Source organism: Arvicola amphibius, chromosome 9 (assembly GCF_903992535.2).
Source record: "Arvicola amphibius chromosome 9, mArvAmp1.2, whole genome shotgun sequence".
In the NCBI taxonomy this organism is placed as follows: Eukaryota; Metazoa; Chordata; class Mammalia; order Rodentia; family Cricetidae; genus Arvicola; species Arvicola amphibius.
In genome coordinates, this window is record NC_052055.2 from 34406075 (window position 1) to 34429395 (window position 23321).

Here is a 23321-nt window from a genome sequence, read left to right on the forward strand (position 1 = left end):
TTGGCAGGGGCTGTGGTAGAGTATGAAATGGCATACCTATTCCTCCGATAGCCTTGAGGGTAGAGATCTTTACCACCTGTGTGGGTTGGGCACCAGGATCCTGAGGGACTTGGGGTACTGAGTCACAAGGGGGAGTAAAGGCCCAGGCTACATGGCAGTGGTCTCACACACTACACTATAGCATGGGCAGTAGCTGACCCATACAAACGTTACAGACACCAGGAGGTTGCTGGCCTGCATCCCTACAGGCCGGTGAGCAAATCCTTTGATGGTCCATGCCTCATCCTTGGAAGGGGCACTTGAATGGCCCTGTGCCCAGTTTTCCCTATCCACTGTCTATGTGGAACAAACCAGAATTTCAACCCAGTCTGCTAGAGACACCTGCAGAGAGGAGGCTTCTCCAAGCCATGCCCCTCCCCAGGGTAGCCAGGCCTTCTCTTCCTCTGCCTGGTCCCAGCCTGTCCCACATAACATCAGATTATGCCCCGCAACCCAGCAAACCCCATTTGTGTTGACTTGGCCAAGGGGAGACACTGCTTCTAGCCTCTAAGTCATACCAGAGTTGGTTAGGGCAGGTCTTCCTCCTGCGAAAGGTAGAGAGGACTCTGTTTCCCAGGAGACTTTCTCCCTCATATATCCAGAGTCCTGTGGTTGTATGGTAGTCAAGACAGGCTAACTAGACACAGGATAAAACCTTTATTGCTGAACATAAAATACCCACCAGAGAAGCCTGGCCCATGGCCTCTTCCCTGGGCAGGAGTCCTGGATGGGGAGGGCTGGGGCACAAGTCCTACAGCTATTACCACCCCCACCACAGGAGAGAGCCTGGGGCGAACCTCACATGGCACTCTGATGGGTAGGAGTCAGGGACAAGGCTGAGTGCCTTGAGGGGTGGGGGAGAACAGGGGATGGACGGGGCCTTGGCTTGGTTGAACAAGGTCTGGGCACACAAAGCCTCCAAAGGCTATAAGCCAAATGGGAGGAGCTATGTGTCCCTGCTTATAGCCCCGGTTGGGCTCAGTGGCAGGCTGCTTCTCCTCAGGAACAGTGGTGGGTAGAGCCTCCATCCTCTCCAGGGGTGAGGGTCTGAGGTAGGTGCGGGCTGGTTCCCCAGGAAGCCTCACAGGCGTGGTTTGATGTGTAGCGGCTTCCCTACATAGAGAGCAAAGGTCAAGCATCAAGCCACTCCAGCCCAGAAAGAACTTCCCCACTCTAAGTAAGTAAGCCTCAGGACAGGGGAAACTACCCGCCCAGGCCTGCCAGCAAGGGTCTGCAAGGAGCCAGATGTCCTCCAGCCCCTGCCACCAGTCTGGCCCTGAGGAGTAGAGAGGGAAGGGGATCCGGGGACTCTGCCAGTTCAAGGGCTTCCTGGGCTGAGTAGCAGCTTAGGAGGGCCAGGCAGCCCCTGTAGAGTGGGCGGGCCCACAGGTGGGAGCCACAACATTCTGTGGTTGAGCTATAAATACTGAATGCGTGTAGACACGCAGGCACATGGCACCCTCACACCTGGGAGCAAGGCTGCCAGACACAGACAAGGCAGGTGTGCTCTCCACATGGAAAACTGCTGTGTGTGCAAGCAAGTGGCCCCAAAGGGGTGGGGTGAAAAGACCAATAGAAGCTGACAGGGTCTGGAGGCAGGAGGGGCAGGAAAAAGAGGATCCCTGGAGTAGCATGTCCTAATGGCTCCTGCCTGGTGAGAGCTTTCTTTTCATAAATGTTCTGTGTCACTCTCCCAGGTGACAGTATCCGCTGGTCACAGCTATTTCAATGTGGCTATGTGGCATGACCCACGTGCCCCTGTAAGACCTCTCTCATGACAGGGTTCCTTTCTTCAGGGCTGCTAATTCCATTCGCTGTCCAGCCAGCCAAAGACAGGAGTGAGGCCCAGCAGCTGGGCCCAGGCCTGCAGATTCAACTGCCTCAGCCAGGTTAGCCCCCATTTGTCCTCTGGGCTGCTTCAACAGGCACAGCTAGGCTTCCTGCCAGAGACTGTCCCAGGCTCAACTGCACCTGCCCCTCCAGCTCCTTTCCTGGCTGAACAAGCCTCAAGAGTTTTCTGGAGCCCTCTTCTAGTCTGCCCAAACTGCATGCAGGTTTTAAGTCCCCTGTGGCTCCTTTGGTCCTCAGATTAACTTTTGGGTTCATGATCTTTAAAGCCACACGCTGCCTCAGGATCCCCGGCTGCTCACCAGCCAATGGCCACCTACATAAAAGAAACTGTTGCCCCATTTAGGTTCCAGTTGGGCAACGGTCTGATATCATCCACTCTGCACCCAAGAAGGACGATGTAACCAGGAGGCAATCCCTACAGCAGGCGCTTCAGTGTGCTCAGTGGGGCTGTTAGAGAAGCCTGCAGCAAGCATCTTCCATTAACGTTACGGCCGTGAAATATGACAATAAAATGATAGCCGTATGGTCGCAAATTTGCAGCCCGCCGAGCTGCGTGGGGTTTATCGTCACTCAAACGCGCAGAGAGCTGTAAAATGTTTACAGAAAGGGTCGTTTGCAGCCATAAAATCCTCTTTTCTCTCCTAAACAAGGCTGAGTGGAGCCATTTACCAAGCCCCAAACGCTCATTGGGGAGAGGGAACATCTGTTCTCTCCAGGAGTGTGCGGTGATCTTCCAGAACAAATTAACAGAAATGGGTGCTTTCTAATTAAATCAGCCCTCGCTGGGGTGGTCTTCAAGGCGGCCACTGCTGTGCTTGCTCCTCACTGGCCTGCCCTGGGCACCTGGTACACTGACTCCCAGGTCCCACCCAGGATGCCATTCTGAAGTGAACATTTCAAAAGACCCAGGAAGGGCTAGACTGCTCACCTGAATCCTTGATGCGGGGGCTCTTGGGGGCCTGGGGCCCAGTCTGTCCTCCTGGGCTCGGGGAGGAATGCAGGGAGATGAAGGATGGCAGCTTGCAGAGGCTGCTGGAGCCTGTTCCTGAGCCTGTCCCACCTGTCCCAGAGGCAGCTTCTTCCTGGTCCAGGGATGGGGTCGGGGAGCTAGCAGAGGGGGAGGAGGAAGGGGAGGAGGCAGCGGTGGCCTTTGAAGACAGGGTAGAGGTGGAGGCTAATACCCTTGGGGAGGGGGGTTGAGAGACTGGGGCCTCAGTTCTGGAGGTCAGACTAGTGGACATCTGTCTGGCAGGGCGCTGAGCAGTAGAGGGCTTCCTGCACGAAAGGGAGAACAACGTAAGAGTGGGTGGCTTCTCCCACAGACACTGGAGAGGGTGCTTGTCAATTATTTGCATGGCACTCATTCCTATAACAGGGTTTGTAGCCCCTCACCTCCATCCCAACCCTAGAGGCTACTGAGCATGTCTATACAGATCTAAGCCCGGAGTACATACAGTTCAGGGACAGGCTGGTTCCACAGCCTTTGACCTGAGGGAGATACAGCTGAAGCCTGTGAGATTCCAGCTCCATTCCTCACCTTCTGGGGCCTAGGGTTCATCTGCAGGGAGTCCCCACAAACCACAGGAGATGGGCACAACTATGGTAACCCCACCTAGTAAGGAGTGGGTTTCTGAAAGCCTCCATGCATGGGGTGTTTATGACTCTGTTCACATTCAGAGATCTAGAATATAGGCATCTTAGGAGCTCTTGCCTCCAACTGAGATTCCCTTTTGGATCTAAAGCCCAGAGTGTTGGGGTGAGACTTTACCCCAGAGGGTCCTAAATGTCCTTAGATCAGGGATGGGCCACCCCCAGTTACATAAGATCAAATATGCAGCACCCATATGATCTGTCACCTGAGTACATGGCCAGCTGAGGCCCTGCTTCTGGGGGCTCCATCACTGGGCCCTGGGGTAGGAGGTGCAGCTGTCCGCCGGCCATGTCGCTTCTGGTTACGATGGAGCAGCTGGCACTGGGCACCACGGGGACAAATACCCCTGCGGGCAAAGTCAGGACACAGCAGCGTGTGCTTCTTCTTGCACTAGGGGAAGAATAATCGTTGGTAGAACTAAGCAGATGCTATGGCTACATACAGAAAGGAGGGCCAAATACAGCCCAGCGAGAGCCCACTGACTAGAAGCTACCTACCGGGTCTCAGGGTCAAAGGCTGTTTGTTAGAATGATGAGGCCATCAGGCTAGAGTTGTTCCACCTGGACATGCACTGCAGGCAGGGCCAGGGCCAGGGCCAGCACTTGCCTGGGGATTCCCAGAACCTGAGGCCAGGCCACTGCTGGGGCTCTGCCTGTCTGCTCTGTCTGTCTGTCTCTGTTCCAGTGGGTGTGTTTGGAGCAGAGGAAGGTGGGTGGTGCTTGAGGCCTCAGGGGACCTCATGGAATAGTGTTTGGGCCAGGAGCCCAGGCTAGCAGGCAAGGCAGGTCGGCTGAGGCCGGGCATCACTGGGTTAGGGCTGGGCCAGGCACTCGATCCATGGCACCTGTCATGGGGCTAATTATACCAGTGTAGAGGGTAGAGGGAGGGCATGCCAGGCAGCAGGTGTCCCAAGCCAAGGCTTAGACTCAGTTCTGTCCACCAGACCACATGAGGGACTCCAGAAGCCTCTGCTCAGTGTACAGTGGCTAGGTCTATCCAGGGGGAGACAACGCAGAGATGTTGACTGGTGTTCAGGGCTCCCAAGCTCTACTCTGTAACCCAGTTACTACAAAACCCAAAACTTCTCTAAGGGAGGGGCTACTACTCCCCCATAGTTTGACAGAGCGAGTCAGAATCTAGTCAATCTTGGGCACCAAAACTATACCTCCCACTGGACCAGGAAACAAGAAGCCCCAGGTCAAAATGAGACACTCCACAGGACTCACAGGGTTTGTCAAAATCAGTCATGGTACAGAGCAGCCCAGGCTAAGTCATGGGTATATAATGGTAGCCCAGCAGGAAATAGCTCTCACGGTCTTACAGCCACATCCTCTCAGGCCTTACGACCTCCCTATTAGAATGTATCCTCTGAGGGAGGAGGGCATCCCCTGCCTTGCTACCAACAACTAGGACGGAACCTGGCAGAGTGCCTCACAGAGTGGGGGACACCCTTCTCAGCAGGTCCAACTGCAGTGAGAGGAGCCAGACAGAGCAAGCACCCCACTGTGATCTGCTCCTGTGCTGTGCAGGTGCAGGCAAGGCTCCTCCCTTCACAGACTCACTTATTTATTCCTACCAGGAATGTGAGCTCCTGTGCACTGGGCCCAGCCAGCAACCTGGGGTTTAAAACTCAGGGCAGCCTGACAGAGGGAATAAAAGCTGGAATGGCCAGAGAACAAAAGACTCCCTGCCAGCATGCATGTGGGCATGTAGCCATGTGAGCCAGTGCAGGTGTGTACAGTGTGAACAGTAACACTCAAGTAGCATCAAGTGCCCCACAAACATGTTTATCAAAGCTGTAATAGACCACCAGAGCTTGGATCAGAGGCAGCCTGGACCCTATTACTCTATACTGTGGCCTACAAGCACCTAAAATGAGATGGAATTAAGCAGAGGTATACTGCAGTGGTCAAAAATGATGAACTTTAAAGTCGGCAGGAAAAAAATGTCAAATATGGAAATTCTATTTTTAATAGACTACATACTAAAAGAAAATTCCCAGGTAGCAGAGATGGGGCCCACCTTACTCTTAGACCTGGATATGGGCACTTAGGAAACAATTCAGGGATCGCCTCACTCCCAGACCTGGACACAGGCCACTCACTGATGCAAAGGCCTAACCAGCAATATAGCCAAGGATCTGGAGTTGGACTCTCACTTTTACACGGCCAGCTGGACTATAAGTAAGGAGCCATGCGGGAGCTCTGTGGCAGTGCACCACCGTCTGTGCAGGGTAATACCGTTTCTAGGATCCTAGAGCCTTAGATGTTTGTGGAGAAAAGAGAACCCATCTCTCCAGAGATGAGAGAAAATAGAAAAATGAGCCAAAAAAATGTGAAGGAAAGAGGTAAAACAGCAGGAATTAACGCCAAGAAACTCAAAAGGTACCCCTTCTCATAAACAATAATCAGGAAACAAGGGACAAACAACATAGGCAATGCCAGTACAGGAGTAAAATCTGATGCTAAGGACGCACAGAAAAATGAGGCGGGAGCAGCTCAGTGGGACAGTGTAAGCATGGGTGTGGGAAGTCTTTGCCCCAATCATCTGCACTTTAAAAAGACCTAGTTCACATCAAGAACAAGCTTTATACCAACCAATAAAAAACTTGGATTTTCTTATTACCATAAAAAAAAATTCAATCAGCATTTAAGAGAGTTCTGACTCAAAGAGTTTTCATTATAATCTTCCAAGAATTTTCAAGACAGAGTTCTACTTCATAAACAAATCAAATCCACAGAGGGTAAAACAGAAAACCACAGTCTATAAAGCCAGAATTATCTTGGAAAAAAAAAAAAAAAAAAGGCTTGTCTAGGCCAACACTGGGCCTAAAGAAGCTGCATGATGAGAAGGCACTAAGCAACCAGGACCATGAGGAAATCAACAAACAAAAGGTAAAAGTTGTCAGGCGGTGGTGGCGCACACCTTTAATCCCAGCTCTTGGGAGGCAGAGGCAGGTGGATCTCTGTGAATTCGAGACCAGCCTGGCCTGCAGAGCGAGTTCCAGGACAGGTTCCAAAAGCTACACAGAGAAACCCTGTCTCAAAACAAAAACAAAATAAAGGTAAAGTTAATTAGAGAAAGACTGAGGGCTAGCAAGATGGCCCTGTGAAGTAAAAGTGCTTGCCCTGAAAGCATGAGGAATTGACTACAATTTCTGGACCCCACATAAAGGCTCAGATGAGAGATCTAAACCTACAATTGTCATAAATTTCACATATTTGCCATGACAAATGGGCCCCCTCACATGCACTGCAATAATAATTAAAAATTAAAATAAAGATCACCAAGCATGGTGGCTTAAGACTTTAATCCCCATACTCTGGAGGTAGAAGCAGGCGGATCTCTGTGGGTTTGAGGCCAGTGTGATCTACACGATGAGTTCCAGGGTAGCTAGGGTGGGAAATACAGCTTGCTGGCTAACAGTGAGTACTGCTCTTAGAGAGGAACCTGCTTCAGTCCCCAGAGCTCGTGTCAGCAAGCCACAACAACCTCTAACTAGGTTCTAGGGTATCTAATGCCCTCTTCTGGCCTCGGAAGGCACTTGCATGCACAAGATACACTCATCCACACATTCAAAAATATACAAATAAATGGTTTATAAAAATTTAAAAAGATTATAAACAGAAATTATTATATTACAAGGTTAACTAAGAAGACAAAGTCTTAGATCATCTCCATAGAAATGAATCATTTAATAAAATCCAGCCTTAATTCAAAGTTGAATTTAGGCAAATTAGTGAAGGAAAGGAACATATTCTTACTATAAGAACCTCCCAGACCTGGCATGGTGGCCTACACTTTAATCCCAGGACTCTAAAGGCAGAGACAACTGGATCTCGGCAAGTTTGAGGCTAACATGGTCTATTTCTTAGGTTTCGGGACAACCAAGGCTACACAGTAAGAATGTCTCAAAAAAATAAAAATAAGCATGAGCCAGAGAAATGACTCTCCAGCTCAGGCAGTTGCCACCAACTCTGATGGCTGTAGTTCAGTCTCCAAGACACACATGGTGGAAGGAAAGAGAACCAACTCCAACAAGTTGTCCCCTTACCTCCAGCTGCATGCAGGCACATCTGTGTGCATATATACAGACGCGCTAAATAAATAATGTAAAGAAATTTAAACTAAAGCAGTAAAAGCCAACATGCTGTTCCTTCCCTGAAGTGCTCACTAAGCTCTGGTCCAGCACTGTGGCTCATCATGCCCAAGACTACTTCTCCCTCTCTTTCTGGCTTCATCTGAGATGGCTCAGAGGTTAGAGGCACTGGCTGCTCTTGCAGAGGACCTGGGTTTCGTTCACAGCACCCACATGGAGGCTCACAGCCATCTAACTCCAGTTCAGGAGTCAAACACCCTCTTCTGGTCTCAGCAGTCACCAGACACACACATGGTCCACAGAATACATGCAAGCAAAACACTCATACATAAAATAAAAATAAATAAAGTAAATAAATCTTTTTTTTTTTTTCTCAAGACAGGGTTTCTCTGTGTAACAAGCCTGGCTGTCCTGGGACTCACTCTGTAGACCAGGCTGGCCTCGAACACACAGAGCTCCTTTTGCCTCTGCCTCCTGAGTACTGGATCTAAAGGCGTGCACCACCACTACCTAGCTACAAATAACTCTTTAAACAAGCAAACAAACAAACAAACAAACAAACAAACAAAAAACCCAAAAAACCAAAAAAAACCCCACAAACTTCCAGAAAGCATGCCCGACAGAGAGGAAAGGCTGGGGGCTCCCACTGCTATAATCTACATATACTATGTCTAAGACAGGTAAGAAGAAAGAAAAGGGGAATGTACTTGGACTAAAAGACAAACAAAACCCTCACTGATTAAAACACCAGTGTTTAATTAGGAATCATTACAATTACCATCACGATACCATGTAGCAAGATAGCAGGAAACAAAATCAACATAAAGACTATCAATGAATAGCGAGAAAATAAAACTGTGTGGACCTGGGACTGAACCAGGGCTTCATGTATGCTAAGCAAGAGCTCTAAGTCCCCAGCCCACTATATTCTATTTATAATAGTGTCACTTTAATGGTGGAAAGTTTACCATGATAAAGTGATAAAAGCCCATGTCCACTCTCACTGCATTGACCCACAGATTCAACAATCCCAATCAGAACTCCAAGTGTGCCAGGTGTGGTAAGTCCACCCCAGCACTCAGCAGGCAAGACAGGGGAATCCTGAGCTTGAGGCTAGCCTGGGCTATACAGCAAGACTCTGCTTTAAAGAAAAAACAAAGCATGAGGCTAAAGAGGAAGCGTAGCAGGTAAGAGCACTTGATGAGCAATACAGAGTTTGGATCCTAGCACCAATGTAAGTCAGGCATTCCACAAAAGCCTGTAACTCCTGCTCCAAGGAACCATGCACATGGACATGCTTATCACTTGTACATGTACCATGAGTACATGCCACTCACACAGGCATAGTCATAAATAAATGAAATTAAAAATACTAAAACAGCAAAAGAAAAAAAAAAGAAATCAATAAGCAAACAAAACAACCCAAGTATCTTTTTAACTTGACAAAGTGAATATCAACTGTATTTCCAGGCTCAGTGGTACTATACTTGCCCAGCATATGCAAAATGAATAAATGAATGGAGTAAAATATACTTTTGGAAGACTGAGTGTAAATATAGTGAAAACTAGCTGGGTGTGGTGGCATACAACTTTAATCCCAGCACTCAGGAGGCAGAGACAGGCAGATCTCTGTGATTCAAGGTTAGCCTGGTCTACATTGTGAGTTTGAGGCTATCCAGGACTACATAGTTAGATCCTGTCTCAAACAGCAACAACAAGCTTAGCTGGGCGAGGTGGCTCATGCCTTTAATCCCAGCACTTGGGAGGCAGAGGCAGGAGGATCTTTGTGAGTTCAATGTCAGCCTGGTCTACAGAGTGAGTTCCAGGACAGCCAAAGATACACAGAGAAACTCTGTCTTGAAAAACCAACCAACCAAACAACAAACAAATAAAACAACAAAAGAATCAAATCTACATATACTAAAAGTAAGAATTTTTGTTCTTCAAAAATACACCACAGAAATAGAAAATGAAAAGAAATATTCAGAAAAAGAAGAATTTATTCCACTAAGGAAATGACACATGATGACTCATGTCACAGTTGTATGACCTTGGATATTTTAGAGAAACTTTGGATTGCCAGAGAGATTTTGGGTAATTTGAGAGAGAACTGGGTATCTTAGAGAGGCTTTGGACTTTGAAAAAGACTTCAGATATTTTAAAGAGATTGAACCTTTAAAGTATTGAAAATTTAACGACTATGGAACTTCTAAGTTATATACTGTATTTATATTGTGATATTAATATGGTATCTTAGAGATGAAGACTAAGAAATATTATTGTTCAATAGTGTTGTATTGGTGTGTCAATTTGACAGGGAGCTACTATCCTGGCTAGTTTATGTCCATTTGACACAGGCTAGAGTCTTTTAGGATAGGGACTCTCAACTGAGGAGATGCCTCCATTAAGGTTTGCCTGTAGGGGCTGGGGAGATGGCTCAGCAGTTAAGAGCACTGGCTGTTCTCCAGAGGACCTGGGCTCAATTCCTAGCACTCACACGGCCGCTCACAACTGACTAACTCCAGTTCCAGGGCTTCTGACACCATCATGCAATATACATGCAGGTAATGAACACAAAATAAAAATAAATTTGAAAAAAGACTTGCCTGTAGGCAAGCCTGTAACACATTTTCTTGATTGGTAATTGATGGGGGAGGGCCCAGGCCACTGTGGGTATTCTTAACAAAGCAGGTTGAGCAAGTCAATAAAAAGTGTTCCTGCATAGCCTCTGCTGCAGTTCCTACCTCCAGGTTCCTGCCCTGGTTTCCCTAGATGATGGACTACAAGCTGCAAGTTGAAACAAACCTGCTTTAGTTAGGGTTTCAATTGCTCAGAAGAGACAGCATGACCACAGAAACTTTTACAAAGGAAAACATTTAGTTGGGTTGCTTACAGTTTCAGCAGTTTAGTCCACTATTATCATGGCAGGCATCATGCAGACAAGGTGCTGAAAAAGGAGCTGAGAGTTCCACAGCTTGATCCACAGGCAACAGGAAGTAAACTATAACACTGGGTGTAGCTTGAGCACAGGATACCTCAAAGCCCACCCCTACAGTGACACACTTTCTCCAACAAGGCCACAACTACTCTAACAAGGCCACACACCTCCTAACAGTGCTACTTCCTTTGAGGGTCATTTTCTTTCAAATCAGCACAAAATCCTTTCCTCCCCAAGTGACTTCTGGTCATGGTGTTTCATCAAGCTATAGAAACCTAAGACATTTAAATGCTGAGCCATGAATATGTGCCAACCAGGAGGAAACAGGTATTAGAACCACTGACAAGGGTTTAAAGCAACATCATAAAAGCTCCAAACTAATGAGACAGAGAATGTCCAAACAGGAGGGTGTAGTCAAACGAATACATTTTAAGAGCTGAAAAGTACAACGACTGAAACAAACTCAGCAGTGGGCAAAGGGACAGAATCGGAGTGGAAACTGACATGAAACACAGAGACAAAGTCAGACCAGGAGACCTGAAACTGTAAGCCAAGACCAAACTGTACTGCACTAGAAGACACTGAAGGAAAGGAAAAACAACTCGAATTCAAGAAGTAGCATGAACCCCAAACTGGACAGACCAAGAAATCCTCTTAGAATACATGATGATCAGATGCGTAAAAGTTGAAGACAAAGAAATAACCCTGAAAAACCAAAAGAGAAATAATTATTTTCCCACAGGGGAATGAAATGACCATGAAGAGAGAAATAGTGTAACCTTCTTCAAGATAAAAATAAAGAAAAATACTGCTAAGCTAGAATCTTTTTGCTTATTTGTTTTCGGAGTCAGGTTCTCATCATGTAACCCTGCTTTTCTTGCAACTTGTTATGTAGCTCAGATTGGCCTAGAACTCATGGAGATCAGCCTGCTTCTGTGTATTATGATTAAAGGTATGCTCCACTACCCCCAGCTTTCTGTTTTTTCTTGAGCTTCCTATATTACACTTGAAAGTTACAGCATTTAGTGTGCTTTTAATTTTTATTTATTTTGTTTTAAGCAGAGCTTCATTATGTAGTCAAGGCTTTTCTCAAGCTAAGGGTGAGCCTCCTTGAGTACTTCAGCCTCTTGAGTGTTAAGATTTTAGGTTTGACCTTACACACTAAATATAAATGGCATAGATTCACTAACTAAAAAACAGATATTACTGGGCAGTAGTGGCACATGCCTTTAATCCCAGCACTCAGGAGACAGAGGCAGGCAGATCCCTGTGAGTTGGAGGCCAGCCTTGTCATACAGAGCTAGTTCCAATACAGCTAGGGCTGCTACACAGAGAAAACTTGTCTCAAAAAGATCAAAACCAACCAAACAACCAAACAAAAATCCTAACAGATATTGGCAGAATGCACTTTAAAAAAAAGTGATTTAGTTATATGTTGTCTACAAAATGTCACTTCAAATACAATGAATAGGTAAATTGAAAATAAAAATATGGAAGCTAGGTGTGGTGGTATTCATCTATAATCCTAGCACTCGGGAAGCAAGAATACATAGATCTCTGTGAGTTCAAGGCCAGCCTGCTCCAAGTCAGCCAGGATTGCACAGTGAAGACTGTGTCTCAAGAAAAAAAAAGTATATATGTGAATACACACACACATACACACACACACATACACACGCACACACACACACACACACACACACACACACACGTATATATGGAGAAACTGGAGAGATGGCTCAGTAATTTGGAATCTGTGCTGCTCTTCCAGAGGACCAGAGTACTGTTCCTGGTGCCAATGTTAAGTGGCTCACAACTGCTTGCAATTCTAGCTCCAGATAGATCTGTGCCTTTGGCCTCCAAGAACACCTACCTGCATTCATGTCCACATAACCAACACCCCCTGACACACACACACAAGTTTACAAGATTAAAAATAAAATGAAAATGAATACATACATAGGGGAGGGAGTCTGGAGAAGATGACTCAGAAGTTAAAAGCATTGACTACATCCACATGGTAGCTTACAACTATCTATAACTACAGTTCCAGGGGATCCAATGCCCTCTTCTGGCCTCCAAGAATATTACATGATACAAGAGATGCACAGACATACATACAGGCAAAGTACTCAAGACACATATAACAAAAACAAATACAATTTCAATATACACACAAACACACATATTAAAAAAAGGCTAGATCATACAGAGTTGATCCACTGAAGAAAGGAATGGCCATAATCCAATCTGAAAAGGAGGCTACAGAGCAAAGAAAGCAGAGCCAGAGGCATTATATAATGACAGACCATGACTCTGTCAAGAGGATGAAGCAATTCTAAAGTGCACATGCCCCACCTGGCATGCTTGCACTTCCTGTAATCACAGCACTGGGAAGCAGGAGCAGAAGTGCCGCAAGCTGGACACGAGCCTCCTCTAAGAGTGAGTTCTAGATTAACACAGACATCCTGTCTCAACAAGCCCAACCTAATAAATTAAAACCTAAAATGCCTATGTACCAAACATAATAACTTTTTCTTTAAAAAATTATTTAATTTTGTGTGTATTAGTATATTAGTATGTGTGTGCACCATGTGTGTGCCTAGTACCTGCAGAGGTGAAAAGATAGCACCGGATTCCGACACTGGAGTTACAATGATCACGGGCCAACATGTGGCTGCTGGGAAACAAGGCCAGGTCCTCTGAAGGAGCTGCAAGTGCTCTTAGCTGCTGGGCCACCACTCCAGCCCTATGAAGAGGTCTGTGGGAGCTATAGAGATGGCCTCATCTGGTAAAGTGCTTGCTATTCAAGCACGAAGGCCCTGAGATAGTTCCCAGGAGTTATATGAAGAGACGGGCACAGCAGCACGTTTGTAATCTCAGTGCTAGGAAGGCAAGACAACAGGATCCTCAGGGTCTACCAATGTGGCCAATTGGTGAGCTCCAGTTTCAAAGACCCTGCCTCAAAAATTAAGGTGACAAGCAAGTAAGGACGACACCTGTTATCAACCTCTGACCTTTACACACACATAAACACATGAGCACATATGCCAGAACACACATGCACAGACATATGTTTATACACAACAACCACAAAAAACTTACTGACATAAAAAAGAGATAAACACTCAGGAAAACTCAATGCCTATGAGCTAAAGATGTAGCTCAACTGGCAGAGTGCTTGTCTATAATGCATGAAACCCAGGGTTTTGGTGCCCCCTGCCATGTAACTCAAGGCAGGGTGGCACACACGTGCAATCCCAGCTCTCTGGATATAAAGGCAGGAATATCAAACGTTCAAGATCATTCTTAGCTACATAATGAGTTAGACATCAGGTTGGGCTACATGAAACCATGTCTCAGAAAAGAGAAAACTAGACAAAAAGTCAGAAAGGATGTAATACAGAACTCAAAAACATCTCTAAGACCAGCAAGGTAGTTCAGTGGGTGAAGGATTGATGGTACAGCTCCTAGAACCAATGTGAAAGTAGGAAGAGAACGCTCTGCAAAGTTGTCCTCTGGCTTGCATACATGGACCACAGAGTGTGCACGCTCCCTCCACATCTTTGTGTGTGGGGGTCTATGTGTAGTATATTGTATGTATATACATATACACACACATATACACACATAATATATACTCATACACACACACACACACACATATATATACATATATAATAATAACAAAGGAAATTTCTAAAAAAATCTTTCAAAAGCAAAACCTATTTATGGAATCACAGAATGTTTTGCCCAATAAAAGAAAACATCTTTTCCAGGGTACCATAGCCCCTCCTTTTTCCCTACATGGTGATGTTTGTTAAGGCCCAATGTTCTCATATAACAATTGAAAACTGGCATTTGTGGTCTGACATGTTTTGAAGCACAGCAAAGGACCGACTTTCAACCCTGGGAAACAAATAGATGTAAAGTTTTGAGTTTAGCCTTGGTTACACAGAGAGATTTTGTCCCAAACCAAAATATAAAATAAAATAAAATAAAATAAAATGCAGTTTAAAACCCTTACATAAATGACAATGTGGCTGCGCTTACAGGTATAAATGCAAGCTGTTTCCAACTGAAGGTCAGCAACAAGCCACAGGATTTGGTCAGAAAACAGCAGCTGGAAAGGGCAGCTGCGTCTCAAGGCCGGCACTTTCCCATCCTGTAGAAAACACCCAAGACAGACAATTCTCTGAGCCATAAAACAGGCCCAAAGAGCCAGGCAGTGATAGCACACACCTTTAATCCCAGGCACTCAGGAGGCAGAAGCAGACAGAGCTCTGAGTTCAAGGACATTCAGAGCTATACAGAGAAACCCTATCTCAAAAAACCCAAAACCAAACCAAACAAATAAACAGGTGCTTAGAAACTGAAAAGGCTGGGGATGTAGCTTAGTGTAGAGCACTTGCCTAGCATGGGTTTGAGTCCAAGTTGGATGGGTATAGGGGCAGGCAGAAATACTAAAATTATACAGAGTATATTCTTTACATTCTTTACTATGAGGGGATCAAATCAAGATCAGAAAGATAACAAGACACACTTCCAGATTCCTAGAAACTGAACAGCGCACTTCTGAATAACCCATGGGTCAGAAAGCAGCAGCCATGAAGACCCATTCATAACTGGAAAGAAAGACATATTTCTAAACTTCTCCCATAAGGTCAGCGTTACCTTGAAACCACAACATTCCTAAAAAGCACAAGCATCATGCTTATCGACGGAAAACAAGAGGAGGGATGCTCACTTCTGGCACTCTTAGTCAGCACCGTACTGACTTACCAACCAGAACAACTAGGCAAGGAAAAGAAACAAAAAACCTTCAGACTGAAACAGGACCAGTAACATTTTGTCTGTCTTCAGATGACAGATCTTACATTTCAAAAATCCCAAGGAATCTATAAAAATTATCACTGTTAACAAATTAGTTCACAACATGCAGTAGGGAGGATTCCCTGTTTATGGAAATGTGAAGTCGTCCAGTCACCATGGAACACAGTCTGGCAGGCTTACAAAAAGACAAATATAGGACTGACATACGACCCAGCAAGGAAGTAAAAGCAGATGCATGCATGCCGGTGTTCAATATAGCATCATTCATAGCAGCCAAAAGGTGGCACTAACCCATGCACCCAAGTCTATTTACACACATGCAGGGATGAACATAATGCCTGCATGCATGTGATGGAATATTATGTGGCCATAAGAAGGAATGATGTTCTTATGTGTTGCAACATGAACCCTGAAAGCACTATGGTGAGAAAAAAAAAAAAAAAACAACCCAGACGCCAAACACAGAGGAACAAACACTGCCTGATTTTATCATGTGAAATGCCTAGACAAGGCTGCCAGCAAATGGGGACAGGGAGGAGGACAGCTCCTGCTTAATATATTTATAGTATTTCAGCTTGGAGTGATGAAAAAGTTTTGAAAATATTTCACAGTGGTGGTGATTGCAGATTACTGTGATTTTTTTTTTTTTTACTATGAATATTTATTTACTTGAGACAGGTCATGTTGTGTGACCCTGGCTGGCCTAGTACTCAGTATGTAGAGCAGACTGGTCATAAACTGGCATTGTGCCATGTGCTGGGATTAGAGATATAGGCCCTGGCTTAATACTGTAGATTTAACTAAAGGCAGAGTCGCTGCCTTGAGAATGGATAAGACAAGGAGCGCTGCTGTATGTGTCACCACAGACTTGTCCCATAGTTCTGGGATTCATACTCAGAGCCTTGCTAACGCTAGGCTGGTGCCTCACCATGGAGTCACATCCCAGCTCCATATTACAATTTTTCTTTTTCATTTCATGCCATAATTAAAAACCAAAACCAAAGTAAAACAAAGAAACAAAGCATGAGCAATGAGGGATTATTTCTACGGTGGGTATTTGCCTAGTGTGCATGTTTCAGGCTCAATCCCAAGCACTAAAAACAAACAAAAATAATACACCAAAAGCTGTGCCACTGAAACTGTGCGCTCTGTGAGTTATATCTCAATCAATCTGTTGTTTCCTCTAAAACCTCCACATTCAAAAGGAATGAGGGAAAGGAAGACAGATTAGGACATCATTTGAGAAATATGCTCACTACATAAAGACACACCAAGTAAAGGCCTCACATGATAAACAAATCAACAACAGCAATTCGAGGGAGTACATGGCAGCCTGCACAAGAGACAGTTATCACATGGTTCTTTTTACCTTCACAGCTTCATGCGGCAGGCAGAGCCCTCATCTCTAGGAAAGGAAGCATTCTTAGTGGTTAAGAGCTGTGCAGGTAGTGACTACAAGTGGCAGGGCAGGCTGGACTTGAGTCTGACCCCTTATCAACAACCACCTCACCACAATTAGTGCAGTCAGCAGTACCAAATACGGGAGCTTTCTGTGATCATGGATGAAGACGGGCCCTCAACAGACTCAGCATATAAATTATGGAGAAAATGGAAGGGCTGCATACAAAAATAAAGATCTGGGCTGACTGAAGGATGCCCCCTCTCAAGGAACAGATAGTATGAGACAATGGGCAGGAAAACCAAGGATGCTAAGGGCTGTTTCAGTAGCCAAGAGGGTTAGGATGGACTAGTACAGAGCTGAAACCAAATAGTTGGGTCCTGGATGTGCCTAAGCACATGCAGGGGATGGCAGAGCAGGAGGCACTGAGTAGAGTGGAGAGCTGTGTAGCAGGTTCAGCACAGAGGTGGAAGAAGCTGGGATACATGCGCATATGCAATCTCCACACACATGCACATATGCATGAATGAATGGTTCCCAAAAGCACACACACATGCACACACATACCCAAAATGTATAGGTATACATATACAGAGACTAGATTCGCCAGCTCTGTGCCGTGGGGCAGATGTACACAGAATACTCGTGATCTAAGAAGATACCTGCTGAGACAAAGCTAGCAGCGTCACATCCGTCAAGTCATCAAAGTATGCCCTAGGTCACAACCAGGAATGGAAGGAAGCGACACGGTGACACACTTGCCATTTTCTACTACAGTGTGAGGATACACCAGACCCAGACAGTGAGAGGCATTCTACAAAACAGTCACCAGCCTGCTGTCACCAAACTGTCCTCAAGTCCAGGAGAGTTGTCATGCCAGCTGGCAGAGGCTACCCCCTGAGTGGGTGGACCTGGAGCAGCCCCATGGCCCCCAGAAAGGGAAGGAGCAGAGACTTACTCCCAGCCTAAATTATTCAAAAGGAAAGGGAACGCGCCTCTTTAACAAGCCCTGGCTTTATGAAGCAAGGTTAACAGTTTCACTTGATTCAGTGGAATATTATAAACTCTCTAGGGCCCATTTGAGGACTTCTACTTCAGGCGCAAGGTGACGACTCAGCACTTTTTATATTATTTAGAGAATAAAATTAACCCTCACAGGCCCAGACTGCTACCTCCCCTCCCGCTGGATCTGGCCTGCTCAGCGCTTTCCCCCATATATAATTACAAGCTGCTATCCATCATGCGGCAGGGACGCAGCGCTGACACGCAGAAAGGGACGCAGTAAGCACTTCCACTAATAGAAGCAGGACTTAAATATCACTCTGATATCTTCATTTAAATTGGAATATTTTACAATAATCAGCTGCAGCCTCCATGGGGCCCTGCCCCTCACCTGGGCCAGCGCCTATAAGTGACCCTGCCAGGTCCTGCCAGTCCCCACCTCCCCGGAAGGGCTTCCTTGCCAGGGATCAGTGCCCTTCAAGGTGACCCAACAGCTCCTGTCAAGCTAATGTTGTCAGTAGAAATACAGAAACATCAGTAGGCTCAAGAAAGTCACTGCTTGTACCCTCTTTGGAAGGGAGTCTTGAGCCACTTTGGTGGGTAGCTAGGATAAAAGACAAAAGCATCAAAAAGCTCAAGCAATTTTAGAGGATTATGCCTAGGTACGGTGGGGCACATACACTGTGCTTCTGCTGTCACTGTGACACACACACACACACACACACACACACACACAACTAGCTTCCATGGAAGCAGGCAGCCATACAGCTATTTCAGTCCTGTAGAGCTTCAAACCTCTGACATCTCTCTCAGTCACTACTGGCCTCACAATCTCCCCGGGTTTTGCTGTCTCAGTCACTATATCCCTCCCATATTTTGGGCAGGTTCTACTATTAATCCCTTGCTGCCCCTGCATGAGGACCTGGGATGCTACCTGGCCCTGTGGGATCCTGGGCAAGCAGCTGCACCTCTGAGTCATTTGCAAGATGGACAGAATTACAATGACCACCTCGGGGCTATACAAGACAACAGAAGTCAGTGCAGAAAGTACCGAAGACTGCTTAACAACCTGCCCCATGCCCGCCTGCAACCCCCTCACCTTTGCACCCAGTGGGCAATAGCCTTTGAGGAAGTCACTGCACACTTCAGCCTTGCGGGACACATACACGTGGCTATAGGGACAGTTGCTGTTGCTGCAGATCCCCTTCAGAAAGTAGGAACACACAGGCATCTGTGGGGAGGGAAAAAAGGTGAGGGCCCAACAGTCTAGAGCTTTGCACCACACCCACTTCACAAGTACAAATACCAGGACTTGCAGGCCCCTGAGAGGGTCCCTCAGCTGGACAACAGCCACTCAGATCCTTCCTGAAGACCCTCACCATGGTCCTCCTGAGAGAAATGGACACAAAGCTGGGTGTAACAGCACACGCCTTTAATCCCAAAACTTGGGAGGCAGAGAAGGCTGAATATTTGTGAGTTCCGGTCCAGCCTGGCCTACATATTAAGCTCAAGACTAACCAGGACTAACCCATGGACTAACCCATGGGAATAAATACACAATGCCAGCCAGCAGCAGTTGAGGTCTGGGGAGACACATTCCTATATCAAACCCCTGCTTCCCTTATCTGCTCTAACTCTGCCAAAATGAAACTATGGTGCTAAGCCACTGCAGCAGTGGCTTTTCCTAGGTGTGCTATTTCCTACATGTGAACACAATAAACAGGGCTCCTAACCACCAACCCATGGCCTGGTGTATCTTGGGAGCCCTGAGATATAGTTCTATTATCTAGGTGGGGCAGACTTGGAGATGGACATCCAGTATACCAGGTCAGACACTGGTCACATGGTAGCACTAAGGCCTAGCCTATCAGTACGTTGGGTCCTGGAGCAGGAAGTCTGGACCCACCCTGGCAGCTGTGGGTGGACAGGCCTGGGCAAGTGACTCAGCCAGGAGCTAGATATATATCCTGCTCCCTTCTCAACAGAGAGCCACAAATAAGCCCTGATGACTGCTGGCACCATGTGGGTCTGAAGGGGAAGATGGGCAACCCAAGCCCAAGATAAGCAAAACCTACAGCACAGGGCCTGGGTTGAGATTACCCAGGGAAGAGGTGGTCTCTGAATTTTCCAGGCTCCTTCCCCTTCATGTGCCAAGCAACAGCCCTTCCTGGACTGTTTGGAGAATGGACATTGTCACTGTCCTTGCCCAGCACATCCTCCTAGGCCCCAGGAAGTCACAATGCACATCTCAGCCTGATGACATATGTTCACATTTGGACCAGCAGTGGGTTTGAGGAGTACTTCCCTGACCCATGGCTTTAAAAAGTCACTTTTCTGGGCAATGTGGGAAGGGGAAGGCAGGAACCTGTCTGAGGGAGGCCAAAGAGGAAGAGGCTGGGCAGCAGCCCTGGAGTAGAGAGGGGGGAAATCAAAGAAACAAAGGGTGATTTACTGAGCAAGAGTTTATTTTTAATTGTCTTTTAACTGCAGCCACAGAGGGGAGAGGGGCTGGGGGCCCCGTTTGGGCTGGCGGTGGTGAAGCTGTAGACAATTCCCTTAATGTGGTTTTTGATATAGAGCCCAAATTAGCTCTAATAAAAAGGGATAATAAAGCCAACTCTTGCACCAAACAGAGCTCCTCCTGGCTGTCAGAGCGGGGCCGTTACCAAGAGGAAACTGCGTTCTCATTTCAATTAACCTTGTTTGCACCCCGCCACGTCCACACAAATAACAATAACATTAATTCAGGGCGCTGGTGCGGCCCACACATTAGACAGCTTGGAGTGCGCACGGGCTCTGGAGCTGGCGCTTAATGAACCTGAAACTCGACGTGAATTTCCAAATTGCTCACGACAGAGTTTCGAAGCTCGATTAGGGAGAAAAATGCTGATTCTCTCCAAGCTTCTCAAGGGGAAAAGCTGTTGGAGCAGCAGCGGGCCTCGCCCACCCGCCTCCTCTGCACTGCGGCCTTGGCCCCAGGCCCTTCCTCACACTCATGGCCATCTTCTCAGAGGACAGAGGGCACAGCTAACCCCAAGAGGTCTGTGGCCCTGATTGCAGTGCTCTCAGTCCTTCCAGGCTGGGGCACACCTAGGCATTGCAATCTTGGCCTTACTTCCATGGCTCTTCTGATCACTACTCCACCTATGACAGCATTGGGACAGAAGACAGAAAAGACCTTGGCCTCATACTATAGGAGCATCTATGAGGCTTCCCTCCCTGTTCCTGTAGTGGAGGTGGCAAGCAGCCTGGCATCATTATAGGACCATCATTATAGGCGATGGAGATAGGAGGAGACTCTTGTCTGTGATATGCTGGGACCCCAGGTTTGGTGCTGCTTCCAGCAGGAGGAAGAGGCAGCACAACACAGCAGGCCATGGGAGTGAAGGGGTGAGCTGGAGGAATACATGAGTGTGTAGACACTGGAGGTGGGAGCTGCTAACTCAAGACCAAGGAAAACTATGCAGTCCAATATGTCTGAAGGCTGGATGGCACCCAGGAACATCTGGAAGAGCAGACCTACTGACCATACAGCACTCACCTTCTCCTTGGACACATGGTGAGAGAAAGGGCAGGACCCATCTGTCTTCTTGCATGTGCCTCGGACAAATCTGCAGCATGGGACAGGAAGGTTTGGGGAGGGCTGGTGCCAGGTTTTGCCACTAACCCCCCAAGTAGTCAGTAAGGATGGGCAGGGCACCTGGTGCACACGGCCACCTTCTCAGGGTCATGGATATAGGGGCAGCGCTCGCCACGGTTACACCTGCCAAAGCGGTTGTAATACATGCAGTACTCTCTCTTCTTCTCTTTCTTCTGCTTCGCCTGCCGGATGATAGCCAGGCTTCGCTGGACGGCCCGGCTGTACACAGGGAGAGGTTTGTGAGTCCAAGAGTCAGCAGGGAGCCCCTACCTTCCCAGCCTCAAGGGACACACCTGGCCAAGGAACGACTGCAGCTGGTGGCAGGGTCCAGTCGTCCTACAGGGGAAGAAATAGGTCACATCAGGCCCATCCCAGCCTTTACCTAACCTTCCTTGGCTGACTCACACCTTCTTCCTGCCAAATCATCTCGGCAAAGTACCCTGAAGCCCCCTAGCACTTAGCTCAGGCATAGCCCTTCCCTCTGGGGACACAGCATCAAGAGTGGGGCAATGCTGGGCCCTGGGTCTGGCTTGAGGGTGGGCAGCCTTGGATCCAGCATGCCAGGGTCAAGGACTAGAACAGACTGCTAGTCCCTGATGTCCCCAACCAGCTAGGTGACCTAAATCAACTTGGTGTTTGCTGGTTCCCTGCTGGCTTCCCAGTTTCCTGCTCCCGCTCAGTGCCCAGGAGGCTCAAGGGGCAGGTCCTTGCACTGAGGCAGTGATTAGCTCATGGACATGTCTCTAGACTCTGTCCTTGGCCTGGCTACCAGGGAGACCATCATACAAATGGCAGAGGGTGATGGCACCTATTTTGTAGAGCCTGAGAAGGGAACAGAGGAGGTTACTTATACCAAGGCGGAAAATATGGGCCTGGATGTATAGGAGAGAAATTGGTTTTTTAGACTTAAAGGATTGTTTAAAAAAAGATGGGGGGGGGATGGAGGAAGGAAAGTGAAGGAGAGGAGGGGGGGACGAGAAGGGGAGGAGAGGAGGGAAAAGACTGAGTGTGAGGGAAGGACAGTGGAAACAGGAAGGAAGAGGGGGAAGGTAAGAAAGGGGAGAAGGAAAAGGGAGAAGGGGAAGAAGGGGAAGAAGAGCGGAAGAGGGGAGAAAAGGAAGAGGGAGAAGGGGAGGAAGGGAAGAGGAGGAGAAAGAAGAACGTGTTGGCACAGCTGAAAATGCGACCTGCAGTTCTGCAAAGTGGCTGCAGACAAGGGTGTTTGGGTCCATTTGGATCTTGTTACTTAAAAGTTGGAAGTCTCCCTCTCATAGTCCTCAAACTCCCAAACACCAAAATCCAATTAGCCTTTCTGAGGTGACCAATGTGACACGAAGACAACGGAATAGGAAAGGGGCTCCCTGAAAACCTCAAGGCATCTGTGTGAGGAGATGCCCAGGCTCACCACACAGCTTTGCCGGCCTTTTAAAGACACAGGCCAACTCCAGGATCACAGGGCAGGCAGGGCAGGGATTGCTCAGGGTGGCTTTTCCTGGTTCCTCAAATACACACATGACCCTTCCCAGACTAGATCCAATTTCCTACAGAGCAGCTGCTGAAATGAATACTGCATTAAGAGGCACAAGTGACATCACCCAGAAATTCTGAGGACCTGAGGTGATGACAAAGCCATCTAGGTTTTAAAAGGGGATGTTCTAAAGTGCCTGAATGCACACAATCAGAGCACCTGGGCCTGCTCCAGAGCAGCACCCCTCAGTCCCCACTGGTTGGGAACTCATACCATCATCCCTGGGCACCCTGCAAGCTACTTGGCCCTGAGAGCTCCCCACACCCTTTTAGTCTTCCCTAGACAGGGGTGAAATGATATGCTGAACCTCGGTATCTTAGGGACTTTGGGCCCAAAACAAG

General features: G+C 47.3%; 1 protein-coding gene across 1 annotated transcript in view; it reads right to left on the reverse strand.

The window, feature by feature from the left end:
- Positions 1-677: 677 nt before the first annotated feature.
- Zc3h3 (zinc finger CCCH-type containing 3) overlaps positions 678-23321 on the reverse strand; it is an 82523-nt gene continuing 59879 nt past the window's right edge. The window contains exons 6-12 of the mRNA XM_038342618.1: positions 21746-21788; positions 21513-21671; positions 21354-21423; positions 18912-19043; positions 3747-3931; positions 2819-3165; positions 678-1152 (exon numbers count right to left, since the gene is read on the reverse strand). Coding sequence (XP_038198546.1) covers positions 1121-1152; positions 2819-3165; positions 3747-3931; positions 18912-19043; positions 21354-21423; positions 21513-21671; positions 21746-21788 — 968 coding nt within the window. The 3' untranslated portion in view covers positions 678-1120. The remainder of the gene's footprint in view (positions 1153-2818; positions 3166-3746; positions 3932-18911; positions 19044-21353; positions 21424-21512; positions 21672-21745; positions 21789-23321) is intronic.